This window comes from Mus caroli, chromosome 11 (assembly GCF_900094665.2).
Source record: "Mus caroli chromosome 11, CAROLI_EIJ_v1.1, whole genome shotgun sequence".
NCBI classification, from domain to species: Eukaryota; Metazoa; Chordata; class Mammalia; order Rodentia; family Muridae; genus Mus; species Mus caroli.
This window is the reverse complement of record NC_034580.1, coordinates 67,496,430-67,519,123: the sequence shown is the minus strand read 5'-3', so window position 1 is coordinate 67,519,123 and position 22,694 is coordinate 67,496,430. Positions and strand designations below refer to the sequence as shown.

At 44.9% G+C, this 22,694-nt stretch overlaps 2 protein-coding genes across 5 annotated transcripts in view; one reads left to right on the top strand and one right to left on the bottom strand.

Annotated features, from left to right (window-relative positions):
* The window catches only part of Zzef1 (zinc finger ZZ-type and EF-hand domain containing 1), a 126,047-nt gene extending 121,088 nt beyond the window's left edge, over window positions 1-4,959 (bottom strand). For all 3 annotated transcript variants that reach the window (XM_021176147.2, XM_029484135.1, XM_029484134.1), the window contains exon 1: window positions 4,275-4,959. In XM_021176147.2, the coding sequence (XP_021031806.1) occupies window positions 4,275-4,628 (354 nt within the window). In that variant the 5' untranslated portion in view covers window positions 4,629-4,959. The remainder of the gene's footprint in view (window positions 1-4,274) is intronic.
* LOC110304926 (neuferricin) lies at window positions 4,897-21,836 on the top strand. Of its 2 annotated transcripts, XM_029484136.1 has the most exons (5): window positions 4,897-5,407; window positions 11,912-12,052; window positions 16,627-16,813; window positions 17,556-17,684; window positions 20,265-20,343. In XM_029484136.1, the coding sequence occupies exons 1-4, from the start codon at window positions 5,158-5,160 to the stop codon at window positions 17,653-17,655; spliced, it is 678 nt and encodes a 225-aa protein (XP_029339996.1). In that variant the 5' UTR covers window positions 4,897-5,157; the 3' UTR covers window positions 17,656-17,684; window positions 20,265-20,343. The 2 variants fall into 2 exon arrangements, with proteins under 2 accessions (XP_029339996.1, XP_021032281.1); XM_021176622.1 differs by lacking the exon at window positions 17,556-17,684 and having other exon boundaries at window positions 20,265-21,836.
* Window positions 21,837-22,694: the final 858 nt, after the last annotated feature.

Here is a 22,694-nt window from a genome sequence, read left to right as displayed (position 1 = left end):
GAGTCTGGAATTAGTAAAATTGAGCCTAGATCAGAACTTGTTGTCCTGGCTCCATTCTTTTCTTCCGCCCCGTCTAGTTTCCTCTCTTTTCAGCCTGAACTGCCTTTCTCAGCGAACCGTTCGTGTTGTGGACTGCGGGCGGGCCGCAACAATCAACCCCAATCACAACCACTCCCTCTCAAATCTGAAAATGGTTTATAGACTTCAAGAAAAAGGCTTCGTGCTTTTTTAAATCCTCCTGGAATTACAACAGCCTGTCCTACTATAGACTGATAGGACACTTAAGGACCTTATTCCTTATCCTTGAGACTGAAAAATCAAAGAACCAGATCCTTTTGGGGAAAGGGAAATGAATGACTCTGAGTGAGAAGACCCACACTTGAGAGTTAGTGCTGAAACTCATTTTAATACCCCCCCCCTTTTGAGACAGGGGGGTTTGGATTGGAGGATGACTTGGCTATGACATCTGTTACCCTACTGATGACTAGGGTTGACTCAGCTGAACTGGCTGGCCTTATGTGTGTCCCTCTTGAAGCTGTGCACTGGTCAATAGTAACATTTTCTCCAATAGAGAAGGACTGTTCTTCAGGTAAGAGTATAGGAGTGACTGAAAACTCATGCACGAATCTCTAAACAAGCTTTCAAGGTGGGATTTCACTCTAACCCAGGCTGGCATCAAAATCGCAGTAAACTACCTGTTTCAGTTCCCCAAGTGCAGGTATTGCAGGTATGAACTACCACCATGGCCAGCTCCAAAATGAGTTTATCTTGTGTGAGTCACTGAGCCATACTGAATTCTTAGTTTGGTCCTTACTTTCTGACTCAGTTTGGTGGCTGTTGTCATCCATTTGCCTCACAGCCTCACAGAGTTGACTGGTCAGTCATCAGATGCCACATATTTGAAAATGTTATAAAGAGTGAGATAAGATAATGGTAGGATTATAAAACTGACTTTTAAGCATACCCTTTGGGAGCTCAGAGCACACATACACAGCCTGTGACACAGCTCTAGATTCTTACAGGGATTTTTAAACAAACAAAATAGTAATATCCAATTATCTTATAAACTATCAGTTCTTGGTATTGGGCTGAGAATTCCATAATGTTAATTTCTGTCATATATGTGATATGATTATAACTTTCTTAAGAGGATATAACCAGCCCCATGTGGTAGGACACACCTTTGATCCCAACACTTGGGAGGCAGAGGTAGTCAGATCTTTGTGAGTTAAAGGTCAGCCAGGTCTACATATCAAGTTCCAGGACAGCCAGTACTACAGAGAGACCCTTTCTCAAAAAAAACAAAAACAAAAATAATAGCAAAACTCCAATTTCCAAACTCCTTGCTAGGCTACTGGGCTCAAATTCTTGGCCCCTCTCCTTCGGCCTCATCTATTCTCCCGAATTTATGACCTAGCCAACTAGACTCATTTACTCTCTTCCTCAGTAATTAAATCTCAAATTTAGCTAAATATAAGGCCATGGAATGAAGCGCTCTCCCAGATTTTCTTACGGCTAATGCAGCCACTGGACTGACTAAGTCTGAGTCTGTGGGAGGTAAGTGCTACTGAGGAGAATGGCAAGGTCATGTCCTTCCTTTCCTCTTTTCTACTTGTTGGAAAGAGGAAAGTGATGGAAGGAACAAACTGGGTCACTACATGAAAAGTACCTATGAGGTGAACAACACAACATGGATACAGCCAGGCTGCTGTGTAATTTTGAAATACCACACCAGCCTTGACTGCCCACCTGGATCTTTATATAAGAAAGCAGTTTCCTAGCTGGATGTAGTGGTGCACACCACAGTCTCAGCATTCAAGAAATTGAAGCAGGAGCATCACAATGAGTTCAAAGCCACCTTGGCTTACATAGTGGGTTCTAGACCAGGGGTGGCTATAATGAAACCTTGACTCAAAACCAAAGCGAAACAACCCATTTTTGCTTAATCTACCAATATAGAGAGCTGGAGGGATGGCTCAGCAGTGAAGAGCACTGCTCTTCCAGAGGAACTAGGTTCAATTCCTGACATCCACAAGGCAGCTCATAGCCCTCCATAGCTCTACTTCCAGGGGATCTAACACAGCCTTCTGGCTTCACGGGCACTAGGCATGCACTGGTGCACACCCATACACATAAAATAAAATAAAATAAAAATAATCATTTAAACAACTGGTATATTAGGTTTTGTCCCTTTGTATTTAAAAAAAAACAAGAATTGTTATTTATTTATGTGTGTGTGTGTGTATAGTTGTGTGGAGATGCAGTTCGATCCTCTGGAGCTGAAGTTAAAAGCAGCGAGTGTTAGAAACTAAAGTCAGTCCTCTGAAAGAGTAGCAGGGTTTTTTTTCTAACCCAACAGACCACACAGCATTACTAGATTCTCCATCTAGTAGACATCTGAAGATGTAATTCCTCTCCTCCTGAAAGCACTGCTCCCTCCTCCTACATGGTGTCTTCTTGCACTTTCAAATCTCCACTGAAATACTGTTGGAAACCACTTACTTGAGACCTTAGAAGAGGTTTAATAACTCCCTATATTCTTTATGCTTTCTCTTGGCTCACAGTCACTGTTAAATTAGTATCTAACTGTTCTATATTACTTACACTATAGAAGCTCCTATCTGCTTGTTGAACTGTCATCTGGAGGGCTGGTGTTCAATTAGTGAATAATGCCACAACCCTTGAGGGGTTTTTCTCAGGTGGCTCACTGGATTTCTTGGCCTTATATCACATGACCTCTATAAACCCCAGAGATAATTCTGTTCCTGTCAAGACACTCTCACTGTGTAAAAGCTGTTTGTCTTCATTTGCCTCTAAACAAATCTGAGAAGTGTCACCTTCTTCATCAAGTCTGCACAGTTCTTTTTACCAAGGTTTCATATTCTCATAAAAGATGTGGGTACTATAATGCACATATTATGAGTATCCTAGGTTTTTTTGAGTCAGAGACTTGCCTGCCTCAGTCTCTTAAGTTTGAGAATCATGTATGTGTGCTTCCCATGAATATCCTGGAAATTTTATTTTAATAAAGACCTTTTACTGTGTGTGGTTATAATGTGAATGCATATATGTTTTACACCTTTGAGACAGTCCTTCTCAAAGTGAGTCTAGCCTAGGCTATACTCAAACTATGTAGCTTATGATGGCCTTGAATTGGTCCTCCTGCTATTTATTGCCTTTCAAAGTCTGGTATTACAGTCTTGTATCACCGTATTTTTGAGAGTTAGAATGCACTAAAGCAGTTTTTAAAGGGAAACTTACAAAATATATTATGTAGGCATTTTTATCACTTGCATGCGACATTCTCGAAATATTTCAAGAGCCTCTGATTTAGAGGAAACAGAACTTTTAAATGATGTTACAAGTGACTGTGCGTTTCTTGCTTTACACACTAACCAATCAATGACTGACAATTTTACATGGCTTACTCATTAAAAGCCTTTTGTCCTAACATTGTGGAATTAATAAGACTTCAGGGAGCAGGATAATAGGGACCTAAGGGAATGGGGTGGGAATCAAGAGGTTTGTGAGATACTCTCAATTTTGCCAGTGAAATGATTTATAGGCTAACTCTGGGTCAGTTTTTTCCAAACCATAAACCAAAATGTTCAGTACAGATATGAGGAGAAATTTCATAAGTACAAGAAATCTAACGCTTCCCTATCAACTTTAGGTTTGATAAGGTTTTAAACGAGCCTGGAACATGTTCTTCAATGATCTAAAATCCAGTGTGTACTTGTAAAACAAACAAACAAACAAAACCTAGTATTTTATAGTCAAGAACGGCTTGCAGAATGAGTCTTTTCAGTGTAATGTTACCCTCCTTCCACATTAGACTCAGAGGGTTCTCTACAAGATTCCTGCACAGGCCAGTAAAACTGAATGGTTTTAATGGCCACTCCCTTGATCTTTGCACATCCTTTCTCGTAATTGTCTTACTCTGATAAGGTCCAGCAAGCAACTAAGCCTGTCAACTGCACAAATGTCTGCCTACCACATGCAGAGACTTTTTTGGCTTGCTCCACTCTTCGGAACAAAGCTAACGTAGCCTGGACTTTCCACACCTCTAGTAAAGGCGAGAGACGTAGCAAAATTCCGGAGTGATGCACTCCGAATGAGTTCGGACAACCCCATACTTCCATTCTAAGAACCCGAGGACCCTATGGCTTCCTGGCTGGCCTCCGCAAAGCAACCGCCCACCTCTTCAGGACCTTATCCGCGACCACCCTGCTCCCGCCCCGCAGTCGCCAGCCAGCCAGCAAGCCAGGCCTGACCTCCTCGAACTGCTCGCCCGAACATCCAGCGCCGCGAGCCTCCAGTAACTCCCGGAACTGCTCCAGGGTGACGGACTCTTCACCGCGGCCCAGCCGCTCTTCCAGCCAGCGCAAGAGCGCGCCGTGGTGCCTCGACACCAGGGATTCGCAGGGAGGTGCGGGCCGCAACGCAGCCGCTGCCTCTCGCAGCCGAGCGGGTTCCAGCAGTGCAGCGGCGGAAGGCAGCACCGCGGCCGCAGGGCCGGGGCGGTGGGTCGTGCCAGAGTCGGCAGCCCAATCTTGATGTGGGCTCCAGCCCTCACCCCCAGCGGCCGCCGCTTCGTCTTCGCTGCTGTTACTCGGAGCGTTCCCCATGGGGTCTCCGTCTTGGGTGCTCGGAGGTGTCGCCTCTGCCGCCGCCGCCTCCCAGCTACGACCTGTCAACCTCCGACAGCTCCCGGCGGGCGGGGACGGGGTGGAGACCACAGCGGCGGCAGCGACTTCCGGCTTCCTGGCTGTCGAGCGAGGCCTGATGTCGCAACGGAGCCGTCAAGCGGATTCCATTTGCTCACGACAGCTCAATGAGGCCCGGGAAACCACCCGTTAACGTGTAAGTCCACGTCTAGCCGCCTCTGCCGCCATCTTTGTTGAGGGCAGATAAACTGTAAGCCAGGACTTTTTTTTTTTTTTTTTTTCTCCGTACTGTTCCCCTTTTCTCCTCCACGCTTCACGTTCAGAATCTAGGCTGGACAAGAAAAAAGAAAGAGTCGGGGGCAAAAGAGTCAACTTTGCTGTGAAGTCTGTCAGTGTCGCGCTGCCGACGTCACGGCCGGCGTCTCCGCTGTCTTAGTGGTGGCTTGAGAGGTGGCTACCTCCGAAGCGTGTCTGGTGTGTTCCTTTATAGATGCTGAGGATATGCGGGCTTGGTGTGGTGCTGAGCCTGGCCGTGGCGGCGGTGGCTGTCATGGCCGTGTGGTTGATGGACTGGTGGGGTCCCCGCCCTGGTATTCGCCTCTTCGTACCGGAGGAGCTAGCCCGCTATCGCGGTGGCCCAGGGGACCCGGGCCTGTACTTGGCACTGCTCGGCCGCGTCTACGACGTGTCCTCTGGCAGGAGGCACTACGAGCCTGGGGCGCACTATAGCGGCTTCGCAGGTATCGGCGAGGCTCTCACACCTTTTCCTCCTGCGTGGGCTCTTAGCCACCGCTTGCGTTCGTCCAGTAGTTTATTCCTCCGCGCTTCGTCATCCCACATTCCTCAGACTGCTGCGGTGGGAAGGACACGGTCCTGGTTTGCAGCTTGGACGCAACTGTGCTAGTTACGTACCCGCCGGCTCTCTGCTGCACTGTGTGACTGATTCCGAGAAAGATGTGTCTCGTTAGTTAGTGGTTACACTCAGAAGTCTACCTGGTCTCTAGAGCTACCGTGCTTTCAGGCTCTTTAGACTGACCCGAAATACCCTTTACTCCGCCCGCCTCCATCTCTCCTAATATGATATTTGAGTCTTTTTTAGTTCTAGTAGATGCACTTGTCTGCTTTTCTTTAAAAAAAAAAAAATGAAAATCAAACAGGGAATGAAGTTAGAGCACAGGAAAGCAAGTTTCTTTTGTAGTCTTAAAATACCTACAATAAACCAGAAGTGGTGTTTTGGGATCCCAGCAACTGGAGTGGCTGAGACAGAAGGATCTCTTGAGCTAGAAAGATCCATTGAGCCAGGAATTTGTGGCCAGGCTGGCTCTAAAACAAGACGAGACAAAACTTATAACAAAATTTGGTATATTAGCCTTCCTAAGAACATTTATCAAATTAACTCTATTCTGCTGTGTTGCCCCTTAACAACGGAGGGGATTGGAAAATGTAATTTGACTAAAATCCTTACAAGATATGAGAACTACCAGCCTAATAGCTTTAATTTTTATTTTATGTGTATGAGTGTTTTACCTCCTTGTACAGCTCTGAACCACCTGTGTACTTGGTGCCCATCGAGGCCAGAGGAGGTTTTCAAATCCCTGTAACTAGTATACATGGTTGTGATTGGGTGCTGGGAACTTTGCTTGTCTGGAGGAGAACCCACTGCTCTTAACCAGTAAGCCAGCTTTCCAGCTACCAATTTTAAAGGTGTTGTTTTTCTAGCCAAGGAGAATACCTCTCTCTTTGTTTATTTGGGGAGGAAGATTGCAGGGCAAGACTGGTAACTAGACTGACAAAAATTTCAAGCGGTCCACAAGTCATTATAGGAGAATTAGGAAGCTACCTTTAAATACAGATCACTCACTTCCTTCTCTCCAGACATTTCAAACAGTCTAACCTGAGATGGGACCTACCCAGGACATGGAGAGTTAGAAGCAATGCTAGACTGGAATCAAGAGTTTTTTCTTGCCAGTTGAGTGTACTTTAGGACACTATTAACATCTGATATTGCTGTCATGGATGCATGCACAAGTGTGGACATACATGCTTCCATTTCTGGGCTAGTATGCTCTAGTAGCTGTTGAGTTCTGTGCATATAATTTTTGAGCTCCATTTATTGACTACTACCATGGGTCCTCCCTTGGCCAGGTGCTGAGGAATCCAAGATGTGTCTGACTGCCCACACCGTCTATTAGGGAAGCAAGTGTACTCATTGATATAGTCAGTACTTATTTTTATTAAGGCACAAGTCACAGAAAACTTCTTTATTTTAAAGGCACACAGACAAACAAACATCATCACCTAATTTCAGAACATTTTGCTCATCCCCAAGGGAAACTGCCCATCATCCACTCCTCTCCATCCTCTACCTCCCCACAACCCTTGGGAATTCCTGTGTATTTTCTCTTCCTATGGATTTGCCCCTTCTATGAATAGAATCACATACCTCACACATGTCCTTTTCTAGTCTAGCTTTGTAAAAGTAACTTTTATTCACCTGATGTAATTGTCACCTGGAAGGCTTACTGTCTCCTGCTAACCTAGGCCTAGTCCTGAAAGCCTCTAGCTCCCAGACAATCTAATCCGGGCCTAGAATGTTTTCAGCCTCCAAGACTTACTCCTATATAAGCTCACCCTTTCTAGTTCAGCGTGAGCTCTGGCTGGCTGGCTCAACTCAACTGTTACAGCTCCAGCTCCTTTCTAAACTGACTGATTCAATCTGGCTTCTCTCTCGACCTCTGACTCTTATTGCTCAGCTTGGCCTTAAACTAACTCTGGCATTCTTTTCTAATCTGGCTCCTTCTCATCCTCTGGCTCATTCCGCCTTTACCTGTATCTAGTCTGTTCCATCTTTCACTTGTCTCTGTAAACTGCCACCTTCCCCTCTGCTGCGGGGCTGCTCCTTCTTAGGTTGCCTCTTTTTCCTCTTTCTCATCGTGAGAGTTGGGCAGATCCTGTCTCTGACTCATTCTGTCAGAAAATTCCCTGATTTGTCACTTTGTCAATTAGAAGTCACTACAAACTAACTTTACCTTCATTAGGAATAAAGTTGTGTACTAAGGGTGAGCAGCCACGTTGCTGGACTAAAATTCCTCTACGTGACTTTTACTCAGTTTAGAGATTTTGAAGTTCATCCATAGTGTTATCAACATGCAGCCATTAAAAAAAAAAAAAAAAAAAAAGACAGGTCTTACTATATTGCCCTGGTTGGCCTGGGGCTCATTATGGAGATCATGCTGTCCTGACATCCTGGAACTCACAGAGCGCTACCCGCCTCTACCTCCTTTTGTACCACACCCAGCACTCATTCTTTTTTATGACCAAGTAATACTGTACTGCATGTGTAAATATTACATTTAATGGGCTTTTGGGTTAGTTCCACTTTAAAATTTTTATTTGGTAAGTGTATATGCTTACATTGTGTGTGTGTGTGTGTGTGTGTAGGTGTGTGTGCCACAGTATGGCATATAGAGATCAGAAAAAAATTTGGGAGTTAGTTCCCTCCTCTTGTTCTTACTTCTTCTAATCTCATCTATTTAGGGCTGGCTGATCTGCATGCTTCTAAGGTGATTTTTCTGCCTCTGCCTCTCTGCCTCTCTCTCTGCCTCTCTCTCTGCCTCTCTCTCTCCCTCTCTCTCTGCCTCTCTGCCTCTCTGCCTGTGCCTCTCTGCCTCCTCTGCCCCTCTGCCCCTGCCCCTCTGCCCCTGCCCCTGCCCCTGCCCCTGCCCCTGCCCCTGCCCTAGCTGGAGAACTGTAGGGATTACAGATGCACATCACTGCATTTGACTTTTATGCTTCTGTTTTGCTGGTTGGACTCCAGTTGTCAGGTTTGTTCAGCTAGCATTTGTGTCCACTTAGTCATCATGCTAGCCCTATTTTCACTCCTTGTAGCTAATTCTGGCATTAGCATTGGTGAGTATCTTTCTGTGTGAATATATGTCCCCTTAGGTTCTGGATCCTTTGGGAAATTGCCAAGTTGCCTTTAATGTCTCTGTACTGTTGTATATTCCCACAGGAATGCACTTGAGTTTCAGTTTCTCCTCATATCCTTGCCAAAACTTGTTACAAGTTTTGTTTTGTTTTATAATCCTGAGGATTCATTGCAATGTGTCATGCATGCTAGGCAAGAATTTTATTGCTAAAATACATCCCCCAGTTTCTTCCCCTACTTCCATTTTTTAGATGAAGTCTCATTATGTAGCTCAAACTGCCCTTGAACACACAGCAATCCAACCTCAACCTCCCAGGTGCTATAATTAGAGTAGTGAACCAGTACTCCTGGATCTTAACTTTTTTTTTATTGTGGTCATCCTAGTAGGTTTAAAGTACAGTCTCTTCTCTCTGCATCTCCAATATTTAGATTATAAAATTACATTGCTATGTCTAGATTTCTGTGTGGGTGCTAGAAATGCAAACTCAGGTCCTCAAATTTGTTAGTCAAATACTTAATTGACTGAGCCATCTCATATTTAATGATGTTTTATGATGTTTTAAAAGGAAAAAGTAAGTTTTACCAGAGCCTCTAATCTAGTCATGGAGGAGGGAAGAGAGGAAGACAGCCCAATGAGTTATGTGTCAAGGTTGGTGGCAGATACTACTGAATTAAGGACTATGGCTATTCTCACAAGGCAAACGGAAGCACTGAGGGCTTCGGCAGGAAGTGACATGAGTTTTTTTTGGGTTTTTTTTTGTTTTTTTTTTTTTTTTTTCATTTAAAATGTCAGTGTGGAGTCATGCAGGGTGACACGCACCTTCAATCCCAGCATTCAGGAGGCAGAGACAGGCAGGCCTCTGAGTTAGATGCCACCCTAGTCTACAGAGCAAGTTCCAGGACAGCCATGACTATACAGAGATAGCCTGCATTGAAAAACAATAAAATATCAATCTAGGGAGTTTGGATCAATCTGGGATTAAAAGTGATGGCAAAATTAGTTTTAATCCTCTTACTTGGAGACAGGTAGACCAGTGTCTGAGATCTAGGCCAGCCTGGTCTATGTAGCAAGTTACAGGCCAGCCAGAGTTATATAGTAAGACCCTATCTCAAAAAACAAACAAACAAACAAAAAGTCTAGTGCTGTAGACTGATTTGCCAGTTGGGAGTGCTTCCGTTCTCATGGAGCACCCGAATTCAGATCTTAGCACCAATGTTAGATGGCTCACAACTGCCTGCACCTTCAACTTTGGGGGAGTCAATGCCCTCTTCTGGCCCCCTCATGCATGTACTCATATATACACAAACATGCATACATATCTGGCATATACACAGAGATACATATAAATAAAATTTATAATAATAAAATACTAATCTGAGTGCTACCTGGAGAATAGTTTGATAGGATGAAATATGGTCCTACTAGGGGTCCTCTGTGATAGTTTACGTGAGAGATGAGGGCAGATTGGGGTTGTTTGATAGAAGGTAGAGACAGTGGATGAAGATGGAAACTATTTATGAAGAAAATTAAGACTCTGCACTAATTAGATAGGAGCCTGCATGTATAGATTGGGCAGCTGGTTGATTGGAACACTAGATGAGAAGAGATGCCTGTTTCTTAGGGCTGGTGACCAGTAGCTCACCTTTTGAATTTGTGGTGGTTGTGAGACAAGTAAGTGACACTGAGTAGAAGGTGGATATACAAGTCCAGTGCTCAGGGAGTGTCTAGGCTTAAGCATAACCTAGATATAGGATCTGAAACCACAGGGGCAGATAAGATGGTCAAGATGTGGATAATAACTGATTCCTAGAACTAAGAAGACAGTAAGGTGCTGGGAGAACCAGGAGTGAGGTAAGCATCACAGAAGCCAGAAGTGATCATTGGGAATCTTATCAATTGAATATTGTTGAAATTAAATAAAAACTGATGGGCCAGGTGTGATGGTGTACACCTTTATTCCCAGAACTTGGGAGGCAGGCAGATCTCTGTGTGACACACTGTAGCTTCCAGTGACACTATGATGAATGCATATGTTTTTGTTTGTTTGTTTTTTTGTTTTTCGAGACAGGGTTTCTCTGTATAGCCCTGGCTGTCCTGGAACTCACTTTGTTGACCAGGCTGGCCTCGAACTCAGAAATCCACCTGCCTCTGCCTCCCGAGTGCTGGGATTAAAGGCGTGCGCCACCACGCCCAGCATGAATGCATATGTGATGGAAGAGTAGAGCCATGTGTGCTTGGTGGATCTGGAGCCTCAACAGCTGTGGTGGGTGTGAGACAAGGATGCAGCTGATGTAGAGATAGGTCATTACCCAGTAGGGTCAGCAGGATGGAGTGCAGGAGTCCAGAGCTTGCATGGACTCAGCCCCTAACAAGCCTTCCAGGCACACAATCATCCTGACTCTGAACAGTGACAGGATGTTCAAAATGAAGAATGGCCCATTTATTGGATTTGACTTCCTCAAAAGACCTCCATGGTCCATACTTCTCCCAGAGGCCATGCTGGCCCATGGCTTGTGCTTTGGCAGAGGACCATATTGATGTCCGAGGGTCATACTGCCACTGGAGACCAAGCAGAGGTCCTTGGCACATGCTGATGCTGGAGACCATATGATGCTCGAGGTCTATGCTATTGCCAGAAGCCATGTAGAAGCCCAGGATCTGTGTTCCGCTGACTATAAAGGGCAAGGAAGTTAGTCTTACAGTGCTATCGATGACTGCAGACACACAGTTGAAAGAGAGAAATGTAGAAGGCTTCTGTGACAACCCCTACCTCCATCATACTCTCTCCTCTCCCCACTAAAAGTAACAGACTAAAAAGGAAGCCATTAAAGAGAACTCTTAAAAATCGTGATAGGAATGCTCAAGTGTAGCTCTCCACAATTGATGGCTTCTGGCAGGGATGCAGGTGGAGAAGGACTCAGCTTTCTTTAGGGTGCTGGCCACTGGGGTTTAACCATGCTCCAGTGAGTATTTGAACAACATAAAGTACACCTGTCTTTTCCCTTCTTTTTATTTGGGGACTGGGGAGGCAGGGAGGTCACATGGAAGGACTGGGAAGTGAGTGTGATGCATGGGATATGAGCAGGGTGCATGATGTGAAATTTCCAAATAATCAATAAAAATGCTATGTTGGAAAAAAACAAGAAAACAAAAAAGTAAATGCAAGTACATGATCATTGAGAAAAATTCATGTCCCCAGTCCAGGAGGTCCCTGAAAGGAGTAGGAGTTATTAGGGCATGTGTTTTTTTCAGAAAGCAATACTTGATACAGTATTGTGATTAATAACTGGATCTTTGGCAATTTCTTTCCTGAAGGCCGGGATGCATCCAGAGCATTTGTGACAGGAGACTATTCTGAAGCTGGCCTTGTGGATGATATAAATGGCTTGTCCTCCTCTGAGATACTGACACTGCACAACTGGCTTTCATTCTACGAGAAAAATTATGTATTTGTCGGTATGTAGTCCTCACCCATTGCCATGGATTTCAGTTGCTGGACTTATTGTGTTAATCCGTGTGTCTGGATTCTGTAGGAATTAGGCTCAAGATAAAAATTTGAAACCAGCCCTTAGTTTCTCATGTTAGCTTCTTGCTTTTGTGCAGGAGTGACCCCAGAAGAACATGGAAGTTGTGGGTGATCTTGGGGGAGGATTGCCAGGCCTTGCTCTTTGGTGTCAGTGGGCCCAGTCAGTATTATTTGTGTTGGACATTAACAGCCAGCTTCAAGAGGCATCCTCCCTATGGCTCCAGCACACTCAGGATGGATTCACACCATGTGTGTGCAGTTCTAACAGTTCCATTTGATTGCTCTCTGATGAAACTGACATCCTGAGTGAACTGTTTCTCAAATGGAACTTATCTTAATCACATATTCATTCATTCATCCATCCATCCATCCAGGAATTCATGTAGCCCAGAGCGGCCTCAAACTCACTATGTAGATCAGGCTAGCCTTGAATTCCTGATCCTCCTGCCTCCATCTCCTAAGTGATCAAACATATATTGATGCCAGCTGTGTTAATGTGTGTAAATCTGTGGGGTCCTGCACCCACTACTTACTGTGATAAAAGAGGAAGCAACTCTTAAATGGGGAGACAGCCTACAGACACTGATCACTGCAGTCTGTCTGTTTGTCAAGACAGGGTTTCTCTGTGTAGCCCTGGCTGTCCTGGAACTCACTCTGTAGACCAGGCTGGCCTCAAACTCAGAAATCCGCCTGCCTCTGCCTCCCGAGTGCTGGGATTAAAGGCTTGTGCCACCATTGCCCGGCTGGTCACTATAGTCTTTCCTAAGCTCTGACTGCTAATTAGGATGGCTGAGGCCAGTCCTTTCATCTGTGCAGCCCCACAATGAAGCCCCACATGGGCATGTCTGAGTTCTTTCAGATACCAATGTCCTTTTGCGGTTGGAATAAGTCTAGATTAGCATTTTCTGCCCCTAATGCCTCTGAGTGCTTGCTTTCATTACTGTTTGCCCTTCTAATTCTGAGAACCCTGGCATGTTTCCTAACTCTTCTACTGCATGTCCAGTTGTTAAAGCAGTGATTTCCTAAGAGCTGAAGTGAGTGCCTTTCCTGCCCGCCCCTCGGTGCTCCTCATCCCACATGTCTGTGTTCTGTGCTCAGTGCACTTGTTTCTTCCTGTTCACCATGAGGTGTTAAGTGACAGTTGAAATGTTGCTGACCTAATGAATGAAGTCCTGCATGCTAGGCAATCTTCATCTCTATCCCTAGCTTTTTAAAATTCTGTCAGCTGGTTAGAATGTCCCTGGGTCCTACGCCAGTTGGCTGCTCGTGGGTGGCTGGGTTTAGGCTTTGTTTCTACCTTCAGCCTTTATTAACAATTATCATAGTCAGCTCCACTTATGTTCAAATGGGTCATAGTCATTCTTGAGAGCTAGCTGGTGTTTTATGGAGAGGTTTTGGTTTATGTTTTTGTTTGTTTGTTTTTCTTGGTATTTTGAGACAAAGTCTCATAGCCCAGGCTGGTCTCAAACTTGTGGCATCGTTGATCCTGTCACTGAAGTCCTGATCCTTGTTTCAGTGCTCCAAGTGTTGGGACTCCATGGGTGTGCGCGCTATGTCCAGCTTGTTTCTTTGTTTGTTTAGTTGGTTTTGTTTGTTTGTTTTGCTTTGTACTTGAGATATGTAGCCCAAGTAGCCTTGGACTCACAGAGAGATCTGCACTTCTGCTTCCTGAGTGCTGAGATTAAAATCGAAAGCCACCATGCCTGTGGTATTATTTTTATTTTTGTTTTTACTTTGGATGTTTAGTATCAATTTTATTATAGGACATTTCTGTTTTCAAGATTATTTTTTCCAAAATAAAATGTTTATTTCTATTCAAAAATAGGAAAGAAAGCAGTGCAGAAAAATAAGAATGGAATCCTATGAGTGAACAAAGGATGCCATACCAAATACCATGAACCGATTTTGGAGAAGCAAACTAGAAGTACTGTGATGTGCTTGGGAATGAGCCAACCACGGAAACGATGTGGGATGTGGTGGGGCACAGGGTTAGAAAGGCTGTGGGAGATCTCTGGTTAGTCAGAGTATGCTGCAGTTCCTGCCAAGGTTTGGCATAGGAGCCTTCTAAGATCTTCAGGGATATCAGAGGATGAAGGCAAATTTCTACGGTGCATATTAACTTGAACGCAGTTAAAAATCTATTACTGTAGTTGCCCGGCTGGACCTCAAGGGAAAATGAGGCAGTTTTGCTGTACTCTGGATATGCATTGAGAGACCCAGCCAGTAAAGCTGTTTTCATAACACAGCAGGTAAAACTGTGCTCCTGCTATCCTCTCTTTTAGACATCATGTCTAAAACTCAACAAGATAGGTTCATTCCATGCAATACACAAGTTTGGTGTTAAGCCAACCCTAAAGGACTTCTCATCTGGCACTAAAGCCCTGTCCCTTCATTTACTCATGTAGCAAACATTTAAAGCAAATGGTCTGTATAAAGCTGTTTTAAGTGCTGGGCTTTGCAGGACACTTTCTAACTAAGCAGACCCATCTCTATCCAGGGCTTTAAATAAAATCATGGCTTGCATGCTGGGGGGCTTGGGCACCTTTGGAGCTGGCAGCCAAGGGACACTTCTTGGAGGACTTGACAACAAAATGGGCTTTGTAGAAGAAAGGGAATCCAAGCTGAGATTTGGGGAGAGTGGAGCAGTGTAAGTGGTGCCTGAGGTAGCAATTAGCAGGGTCTGGTCAGATAACAGAGAAACCTGTGTGCCGGAGCCCACAGGAACAAAGGAGCAAGTGACTTGAGAAGAGGCAGAGTAGACAGGCAGAAGCCGAATGGCTGGAGGAGCCTGGAGGCCCTGATAAGAGGTATGTATTTTATTTTGTGCTTTGAGTAGTCATTAGAGGGTTTTAGTCAGGCTAGAAGTGACATGTAGGATTTATGGGTTGTTAGGTTGTCTGTTTGTTTGTTTTTCTTTGTTTTAAGACAGGATTTTCGGCTGGAGAGATGGCTCAGTGGTTAAGAGCACCAACTGCTCTGCCAGAGGTTCTGAGTTCAATTCTCAGCCACCACGTGGTGGCTCACAGCCATCTGTAATGGGATCTGATGCCCTCTTCAGCTGCAGTGTACTCATATAAATAAAAAAATAAATAAATCTAAAAAAAAAAAAAGGACAGGATTTCACTGCATGTAGCCTGACTATACAGAACTTGATCTGTAGACCAGGCTGGCCTCAAACTCATAGAAATCCCCCTGCCTTTGCCTGCAGAGTGCTGGGATTAAAGGTGTTCACCATGAACCCAACCCCCTGGCATGATTCATGTTCAGAAAGAGTACTCAAGGGGCTAGAAAGAGAGATGTCTTTGAGGTTAGAAGCACTGACTACTCTTTTCAGAGACCAGATTCAGTTTCCAGTGGGAAGCCCAGGACATCATTCATGCTTTCAAGTTCCAGTCCCTTACCAACTTCCCTGTAGTGGTTTTAAATGAGAAATGTCTCCCATAGGCTCAGGCCATTGAACACCTAGAAACCAGGTTTGAGATTGTAAGCACCACATCGTAGCTTACAATCAGCTGTAACTGTGGTTCTAGTGATCCAATTCCCATTTCTGATCTCAGTTTAAACTCAGGACCTCTGGAAGAGCAGTCTGTGCTCTTAACCTCTGAGCCTTTTCTTCAGCCCTTGAAAGCCATTTTTAAACAAAAATTAATGTTCGTTCTCTCTCTCTCTCTCTATCTCTCTCTCTCTCTCTTTCGAGACAGGGTTTCTCTGTATATCCTTGGCTGTCCTGGAACTCACTTTGTAGACCAGGCTGGCCTCGAACTCAGAAATCCGCCTGCCTCTGCCTCCCAAGTGCTGGGATTAAAGGCGTGCGCCACCACCACTCGGCCAATGTCCACTCTCTTATGTCCACTAAGTCAGAAAAAAAGTGGTGGAGGCCAAAGCACAGGCTCTGAGCTGCTCTGACTAAATGGTTCTAGAAGTCAAAGAACTTTGACATGGACACAGAAATGTGGGCTAAGCTATATATTCACCCACCATTTACTGAATACTTAAGTGTTCCCTCAAGCTGTACAGAGCATTGATAAAAACTGTCTGTCATACCTGAGTCTGTTTTCAGGGAACTGATGTCTGAAGGTGATAAAGATTTGATCATTTCCATCCTAGCAGACTGCACCTAAATTACTTTTTAGTCCCAGGTAAACAGATCCACAGATTCTAATCTCAAAATAGCCCTGATAGAGTCTTTAAGTGATTCAAACTTCTCGCTGGAACGTCACAGGCCAGGCCTCCATCATCTGCATGTCTCTCAACACTCTTATCTTCCAAGCTCCCACAGAACAGCTCATCAAGCTTTGAACACTCAGTGGCTTTTCTAGCCCAAAGTTCCAAAGTCCCTTCTACAGTCCTCCCCAAACAACATAGTCAGGTCCATCACAGCAATACCCCACTATCCTGGCACCGATAGGTCTTAGGGTTTCTATGCTATGATGAAAAATCATGACCAAAAGGAACTTGGCTTACCCTCTCATGGCTACTCTGATCTTCCTCCCTATGATCCCAGGAAGACTGGTTGGAAGGTTCTACAGAAAGGATGGGTTGCCCACTTCAGAACTAACCCAGGTAGAAGCCATGGTGACTAAAGGCATGGAGGCAAATGAACAGGAACAAAGAGAAAAGCAGAAGTTCCCACCATGTAATTCCGAGTGGAGCTCTGCTAAGGGCAGCAGGCTCTGGTGCTCCCAAAAGAGGTAAGCAGCCTTCCCTTCCCTTCTGCCCCTCTACCCCTCCTGGATCCATTTTCTGAGCTACACTTTCATTATCTATTTATTATTGAGGGAATCCACGACTGACTGCTAACCTAGGAAGCTTACGTGTGCTGTGCATGTACGGTCTTCTGAGTTATAGTCATATACCTATCATTGTGATCAAAATACCTGAAAGAAGCAATTTATGGGAGGAAAGATTCAATCAGTTTTATGGTTATAGAGGGTACAGTCCACCCTGGCAAGGAAGACATGGTAGAGCCACTTAGTCTGTGGCAGTGCAGGTGTGTGAGTATCAGTTCTCACATCGGTATAGAGAATCTGAGGTTGAGTCAGAAGCAGAAGCAGATATAACCTTCAAGGCCTGCCCCAGTGAGTCACTTCTCCTAGCTAAGACTCAGGTCCCCAAGGCGCTACAACCTCCTAAAACTGCACTAGCAGCTGAGGACCAAATATTCAAGAATTCCTGTTGGGGACATGTCATATTCAAATCATAAGATAGGGAATTAAAGAAACGTCCTAGTAGTGGGATCTTTAATATTCAAATGAAAACCTTAGGGTTGAGACATATGTTTGAGACTTGGGCCTCTTCCTCAATTCTCAATCCCCCAGAGGTCCTGCTAAAGGAGAAATCCTGGTCTGGGAAGTCGATGGCCTGGGTACTATTTCTTTTCTCTTTTAAAATTCATTTTATGTTATGTATATGTGTGAGTATCTGTGTTTGTAGGTGTACCAGGTGTATGAGGTGTTTGTGGAGACCAGAAAAGGACACTAAATTCCCTGGAACTAGAGTCACAGGCAGATGTGAGTGGCTCTGTGGACACTGAGATACTAACGCAGGTCCTCTGCAAAAGTAGTAAGTGCTTTTAACTGCTGAGCCATCTCCCAGCCCATAAAGTTTTGTGATTTTCTTTCCTTTTTTAATTCTTAATTTTAATTGTGTATATAAGGGGTTAGAGAGATGTCTTAATGGTAAAGAGTTCTTGTTAATCTTGCAGAGGGCCCAGCACCCACTTGGTGGTTCACAACAATCCATAACTTCAGTTCCAGAGGATCTGAGGCCTTCTGACTTCTGCAGGCACCAGGAACATGAGTGGTGCACACACACACACACAGAGAGAGAGAGAGAGAGAGAGAGAGATTCATACATAGAAAAAGAAACCAAAAAAACTCATGTTTATGTGTGGGTATGTGCTAAGTGCTGAAGAAGCCAGAGGTGGTGTGTCCCCGGAAGGAGTTCCAGGATGTTGTGAGCTGTCACTATGGGTGCGGGGAGCCAAACTCAGTCCTCTAGGAGAGCAATATGAGCTCTCTCCATCTAGGTCAGGCACTATTTCTTGGATGACTTCTGTATATTCAGCCAGGATGGTCCTCAGTTTCCTGTTTGTCAGCACAAATTATTCCTGCCTGCAAGAGCGTGGGGTGGAAAGTGGACCCTTTCTTTGATGCCCTCAGGTACTGTTTTTTTTTTTTTTTTTTTTTTTTTGCAACCCAATCTCATGTGGAATACATAGATCCTGGACTGGCCTTGATTTCTCTGTTCAAGGATGACCTTGGACTTCTGATCCTTCTGTCTCTACCTACTGAGACCAGGAACTACCAGCATCATGCCTGATTTATACAGCATTCGAGTCTGAACTCAGGGCTTTGTGCAAGCTAGGCAAGCACTCTACCAACTGACCTCCACCCCCAGATTATTTTTAAAGCACTATGGTAGCTGGAATTTAGCTTAATTATATAGTGCTTGTTTGGAATATGGTCCTGGGTTCAATCCTTAGCACTATTAAAAGCAAAGCAAGGCAAAACAAAATAAACAAAAACAAAGCAAATAAAATAAAACCCTTAAAAATCAAAATAAAACAAAAGTCAACAAAACAATCAGAAAAGCCCTGGCAAGCTGATCATTTCCAGCAGGTACAGGCTGGATGGGTGTCTCTTCCTGTGCAAACACAGTACAGTGAGCAGGGTTACTAAGCATGGTACCATAGAGACTTCTGCTTTAAACATCAGGCCAGCCATACTCAAACTTAAGATCAGCTCTTTCACATCTCCTTAACGATCTGGTTATGGGGACCATGGAAACAAGAAACTGGATGAAGCTCTCAGATTAACAGTCAAGCTCTTACTGAGGAGTGGAGAGAGAACCCCCATCCCTATGTGCTAAGGGTGTGTAGAGCTGCCTTCTTGCACCAAGCATCTATCAACCACTGAGTGGACAGAGCACACAGTGAGAGCCACCAGCTTTCTGTAGGTGTAGCCACTGTTCCTATTACCCATTCCTTATGCTTTAATTTGGAGGACTAAAGTTAAGGTTCAGGAAGCAAAACTTTGAAAGACATGGCTCTTGTGGTACCACTTAACAGAGGACAGTCTGGGACCTGGGTGGCCTTTCTTAGGACATAACCCTGGATACAGGTGTCCTCAAAGAGCACTGGAGATGTAGGAGGTACCCTGTGTGACGTAGATGTAATCGTACCCTATGGTGTACAATTAGATGGTCCCTGGACCCCTCGAGAGCATTTCCCCCAAGATTCTTCTGTTTCATGAAATCCCTTGTATTCGGGACTGAGTTGCTCAGGTCCTGCCTTCCCACAGAGTCCTTACAAACTATTCCCGAGCCTCAGCCATCGTGAGAGAAAGGAGCTCATGTGCAGGACCAGGTGTAGGGTAAAGCTCACTGGTGGGATAGACAGCTGGACCAAGATGAAGGCATTTTGGTGCCTGAGCAGCCCTGCTCATGGATAAGATACAAGTGAGATGGTTTCTAACAGGGCTAGTTCCTCTCCCAGCCAGTGATCTGGTCCAAGCACTGGAACCTATATATATGAGGGTCAGTTTTATGAGTTTCACTTCCTTCTGCAGGACCTCTGAGTCTACCAAGGATCAAATGCAGTACTGAAATGAGTTAGGTTCTTCTGCCTAATAGGAGGTTGCCAGCGTATGCTGGGCCAACATGGAATCCTCTTTCCCTGAAGCCTGACAATCGCAGGAGTTGGATCCACACAGAGCTAGCACAGGTTGCTGCCACACAGATGCCAAGGCCTACCCCATCAAATGCTCCAAGCCTTAAGATAAAGATGCTGCTCAGCATAGATGTAAAGGAGAGAGAACAGGGATGCTTATTGGCTAGTTGGGAGAGACCTCTCAGTCCCAGCAGCAGCTCAGGAAAAGTGCTGCTGCTGCTGGTGCTGCTGCTGCTGCTGCTGCTTAAGATGAGAAAGAACAGGGGTGGGGCAAGGGCACAGCGAAAGGGACATGGACTATGCTTCCTTCCAGGGAAGGTATTGTTAGCATTGTGTGTGGAAAGCCGGAAGTAGGGGAGCTAGGCCCCAGGTTGAGACAGGAAGTGGAATAAAGGGCTTTTCCTTTTATAACTCCCTGCTCCCAGGGCTTCTAAGTTCATACTTTTAAGAAATCCTCTTTCCTTTTTTCCTAGTGGAGGTGTGCACAGAGACTGGATTGGTGTCCCCAGGAAGTTGTATAAGCCAGGGGCCAAGGAGCCTCATTGTGTGTGTGTGAGAACAACTGGCCCTCCTAGTGACCAGCAAGACAACCCTAGACACTCAAATCATGGGGACTTGGACAACCCCAACTTGGAAGAATACACAGGCTGCCCACCACTGGCTACCACATGTTCCTTCCCACTCTAAGATGGTGTCCTGTATGTGGTGGCTATCACATGGAGAACCTTCCAGATCTACAGAAAGCCCTTGATCTTGTGCCCTAGCAAGGCTCCTGGCCTGAAATAGGAGTGTCAAGGACTCCAACCACACTCTGCAAATGTGGGTCACAATTCTACTGGCTGAGACAAGAGCCGGATAGCCTACCTCGTATGGTCAGCTTGTTCTGACACTGTTTGGAACCTCTGTCCTCTCTCATCTTCCTTCAGAGCCTGAAGACATTAATGAACACAGTGAAATCAACATAGAATTGCGCAGATAAGGAGTCTGAGAGCTCCAGAAGGGACTTCCCATAGACTTGGTGCTGCCTGAATCAGAGCTTGAACTCTGCTCATCATGCCAGTCCTGCTGGTACTTGGAGCAGTAGCGAAACAGAACTGTGGCTCTCAGTGGAAAAATCAGACATTTCCCAACAAGATTTTGCACCTTAGTAAAATTAAGGTAATCGTTCTAAGTCACAGGGTAACTGACTGAGCTCTTAACTTCTGACATTTGTGACATTTCTAAAACCTCTACTCCAAGGCAAACTGACTCCATGGGAACTGGGATGGTCCAGCGAGATGAGAGAATAAACTAGAGTAGCAGATTCTGGGTGGAGTACACCCAGAATGTACAGATGGAGTACACCATAATCCCCCTGCCCTGGTGTGCTTCAAACAGCTTTTTTTACTCATATTGCTAGTGAAAAGTTGTCCCTCTATGACTGCCACACACTGTAAGAGGCTTTGCTGCAGGTTTCTCACCCCTCTGCAGAATTCCCTTCTCTGCTGCACAGCCGCAGCTCTTCTCATCTCTTTCTGGTTCTTGTTTTCGTTTTCCAGACAGGGTCTCATTATGTAGCTCTAGCTATCCTGGAAGTCACCAGGTAGATGGGGCTGACCTGGAATTCACAGAAATCCACCTGCCTCTGCCTCCCGAGTATTGGGATTAAAGACATGCACCACTATGTCCTACTAATTTTACCTATCTTGATCTCTGCTATTTTATAAAAAAATTACTTGACTTTATGAGGCAGGATCTCATGTTTCCAGGTCAGCCTTGAACTCAGTATGTAGGCATGTGCTCCATGCCCAGTTTATTCAGTAGGAGGGGTTGAATGAACCAGAGCCACATACATGCTAGGCAAGCACTTTACCAACTGAGCTATATCCCTAGGCCCTTGATCTTCATTGCTCTTGACTTTTTGACCATGATGTCCTGCAAGATCCTCATAAAGCCCTCACTCGCTGCACTGGTCCCAGCCCCAGGCTTCCTTCTGAGGTAGTATCTCCAATCAAAAAGCTTGATAATAAAGATGTCTGTGAGCTCTGCAGGCACTGTAACTCCCACATTGCTTTTTTTTTTCTTTTGTGTACATGATACATGTGTGTGTGTGTGAATATGATGTTAGATGTCTTTCTGTATTTCTCTCCACCTCATTATGTGAGACAAGGTTTCTCACCGAACCCATAACTTATTTGCCGAGACTAGCTGGCCAGCAAGCTCTAGGATTCCTTCTGTCAATCCTCCCCAGTGCTCTGATACAGATGTGTGTCCCCATCCCTGATTTTTTACAGGGATCTAAACTCTAGTACTTATGTTTATATTGGTCCTTATGTTTATATGGCAAGCACTTTACCAACTGTGCCATCTCCTCAGCCTTACAAGCACCACATTTCTAACATTGTCATCATCCTTGTCACTAAATGTCATGATTTCAGCTGTCATCTTGACACAAACTTAGACTCATCTGGGGAGAGAATAGCAGGAATTATCCAGATCACATTAGCCCATGGCCTGGGGCCTGTCTGTGAAGCAGTTTCTTTCTTTCATTCTTCTTAAAAAAACAAAACAAAACAACAACAACAAAAAACACCCCAGGATTTTTTAATGTAGCCCTGGCTTTCCTTGAATTTATTGTAGAGATCAAGTTGGCCTCTGCTTTCTACTGAGATGAAAGGTGCAAAGCACCATGCCTGGTTCTTTTATTTCCCTCTGTGTATGCATGGAGACTTGGTATTTTCTTTAGTTGCTAATAGAAGGTGACCCACAGTGGCTGTGTCACTGGAGCAGGTGGGTATTGCAGGTTATTTGATCACATTGTGAACCTTGAGATTGTGTTTCTAGTCATGGTGTGGCTCAGCCCTTAGCACAAACAATGAAGGTAAAGTTAGTTTGTAGAAGGAAGCACCCATGTTTGAAAGTGA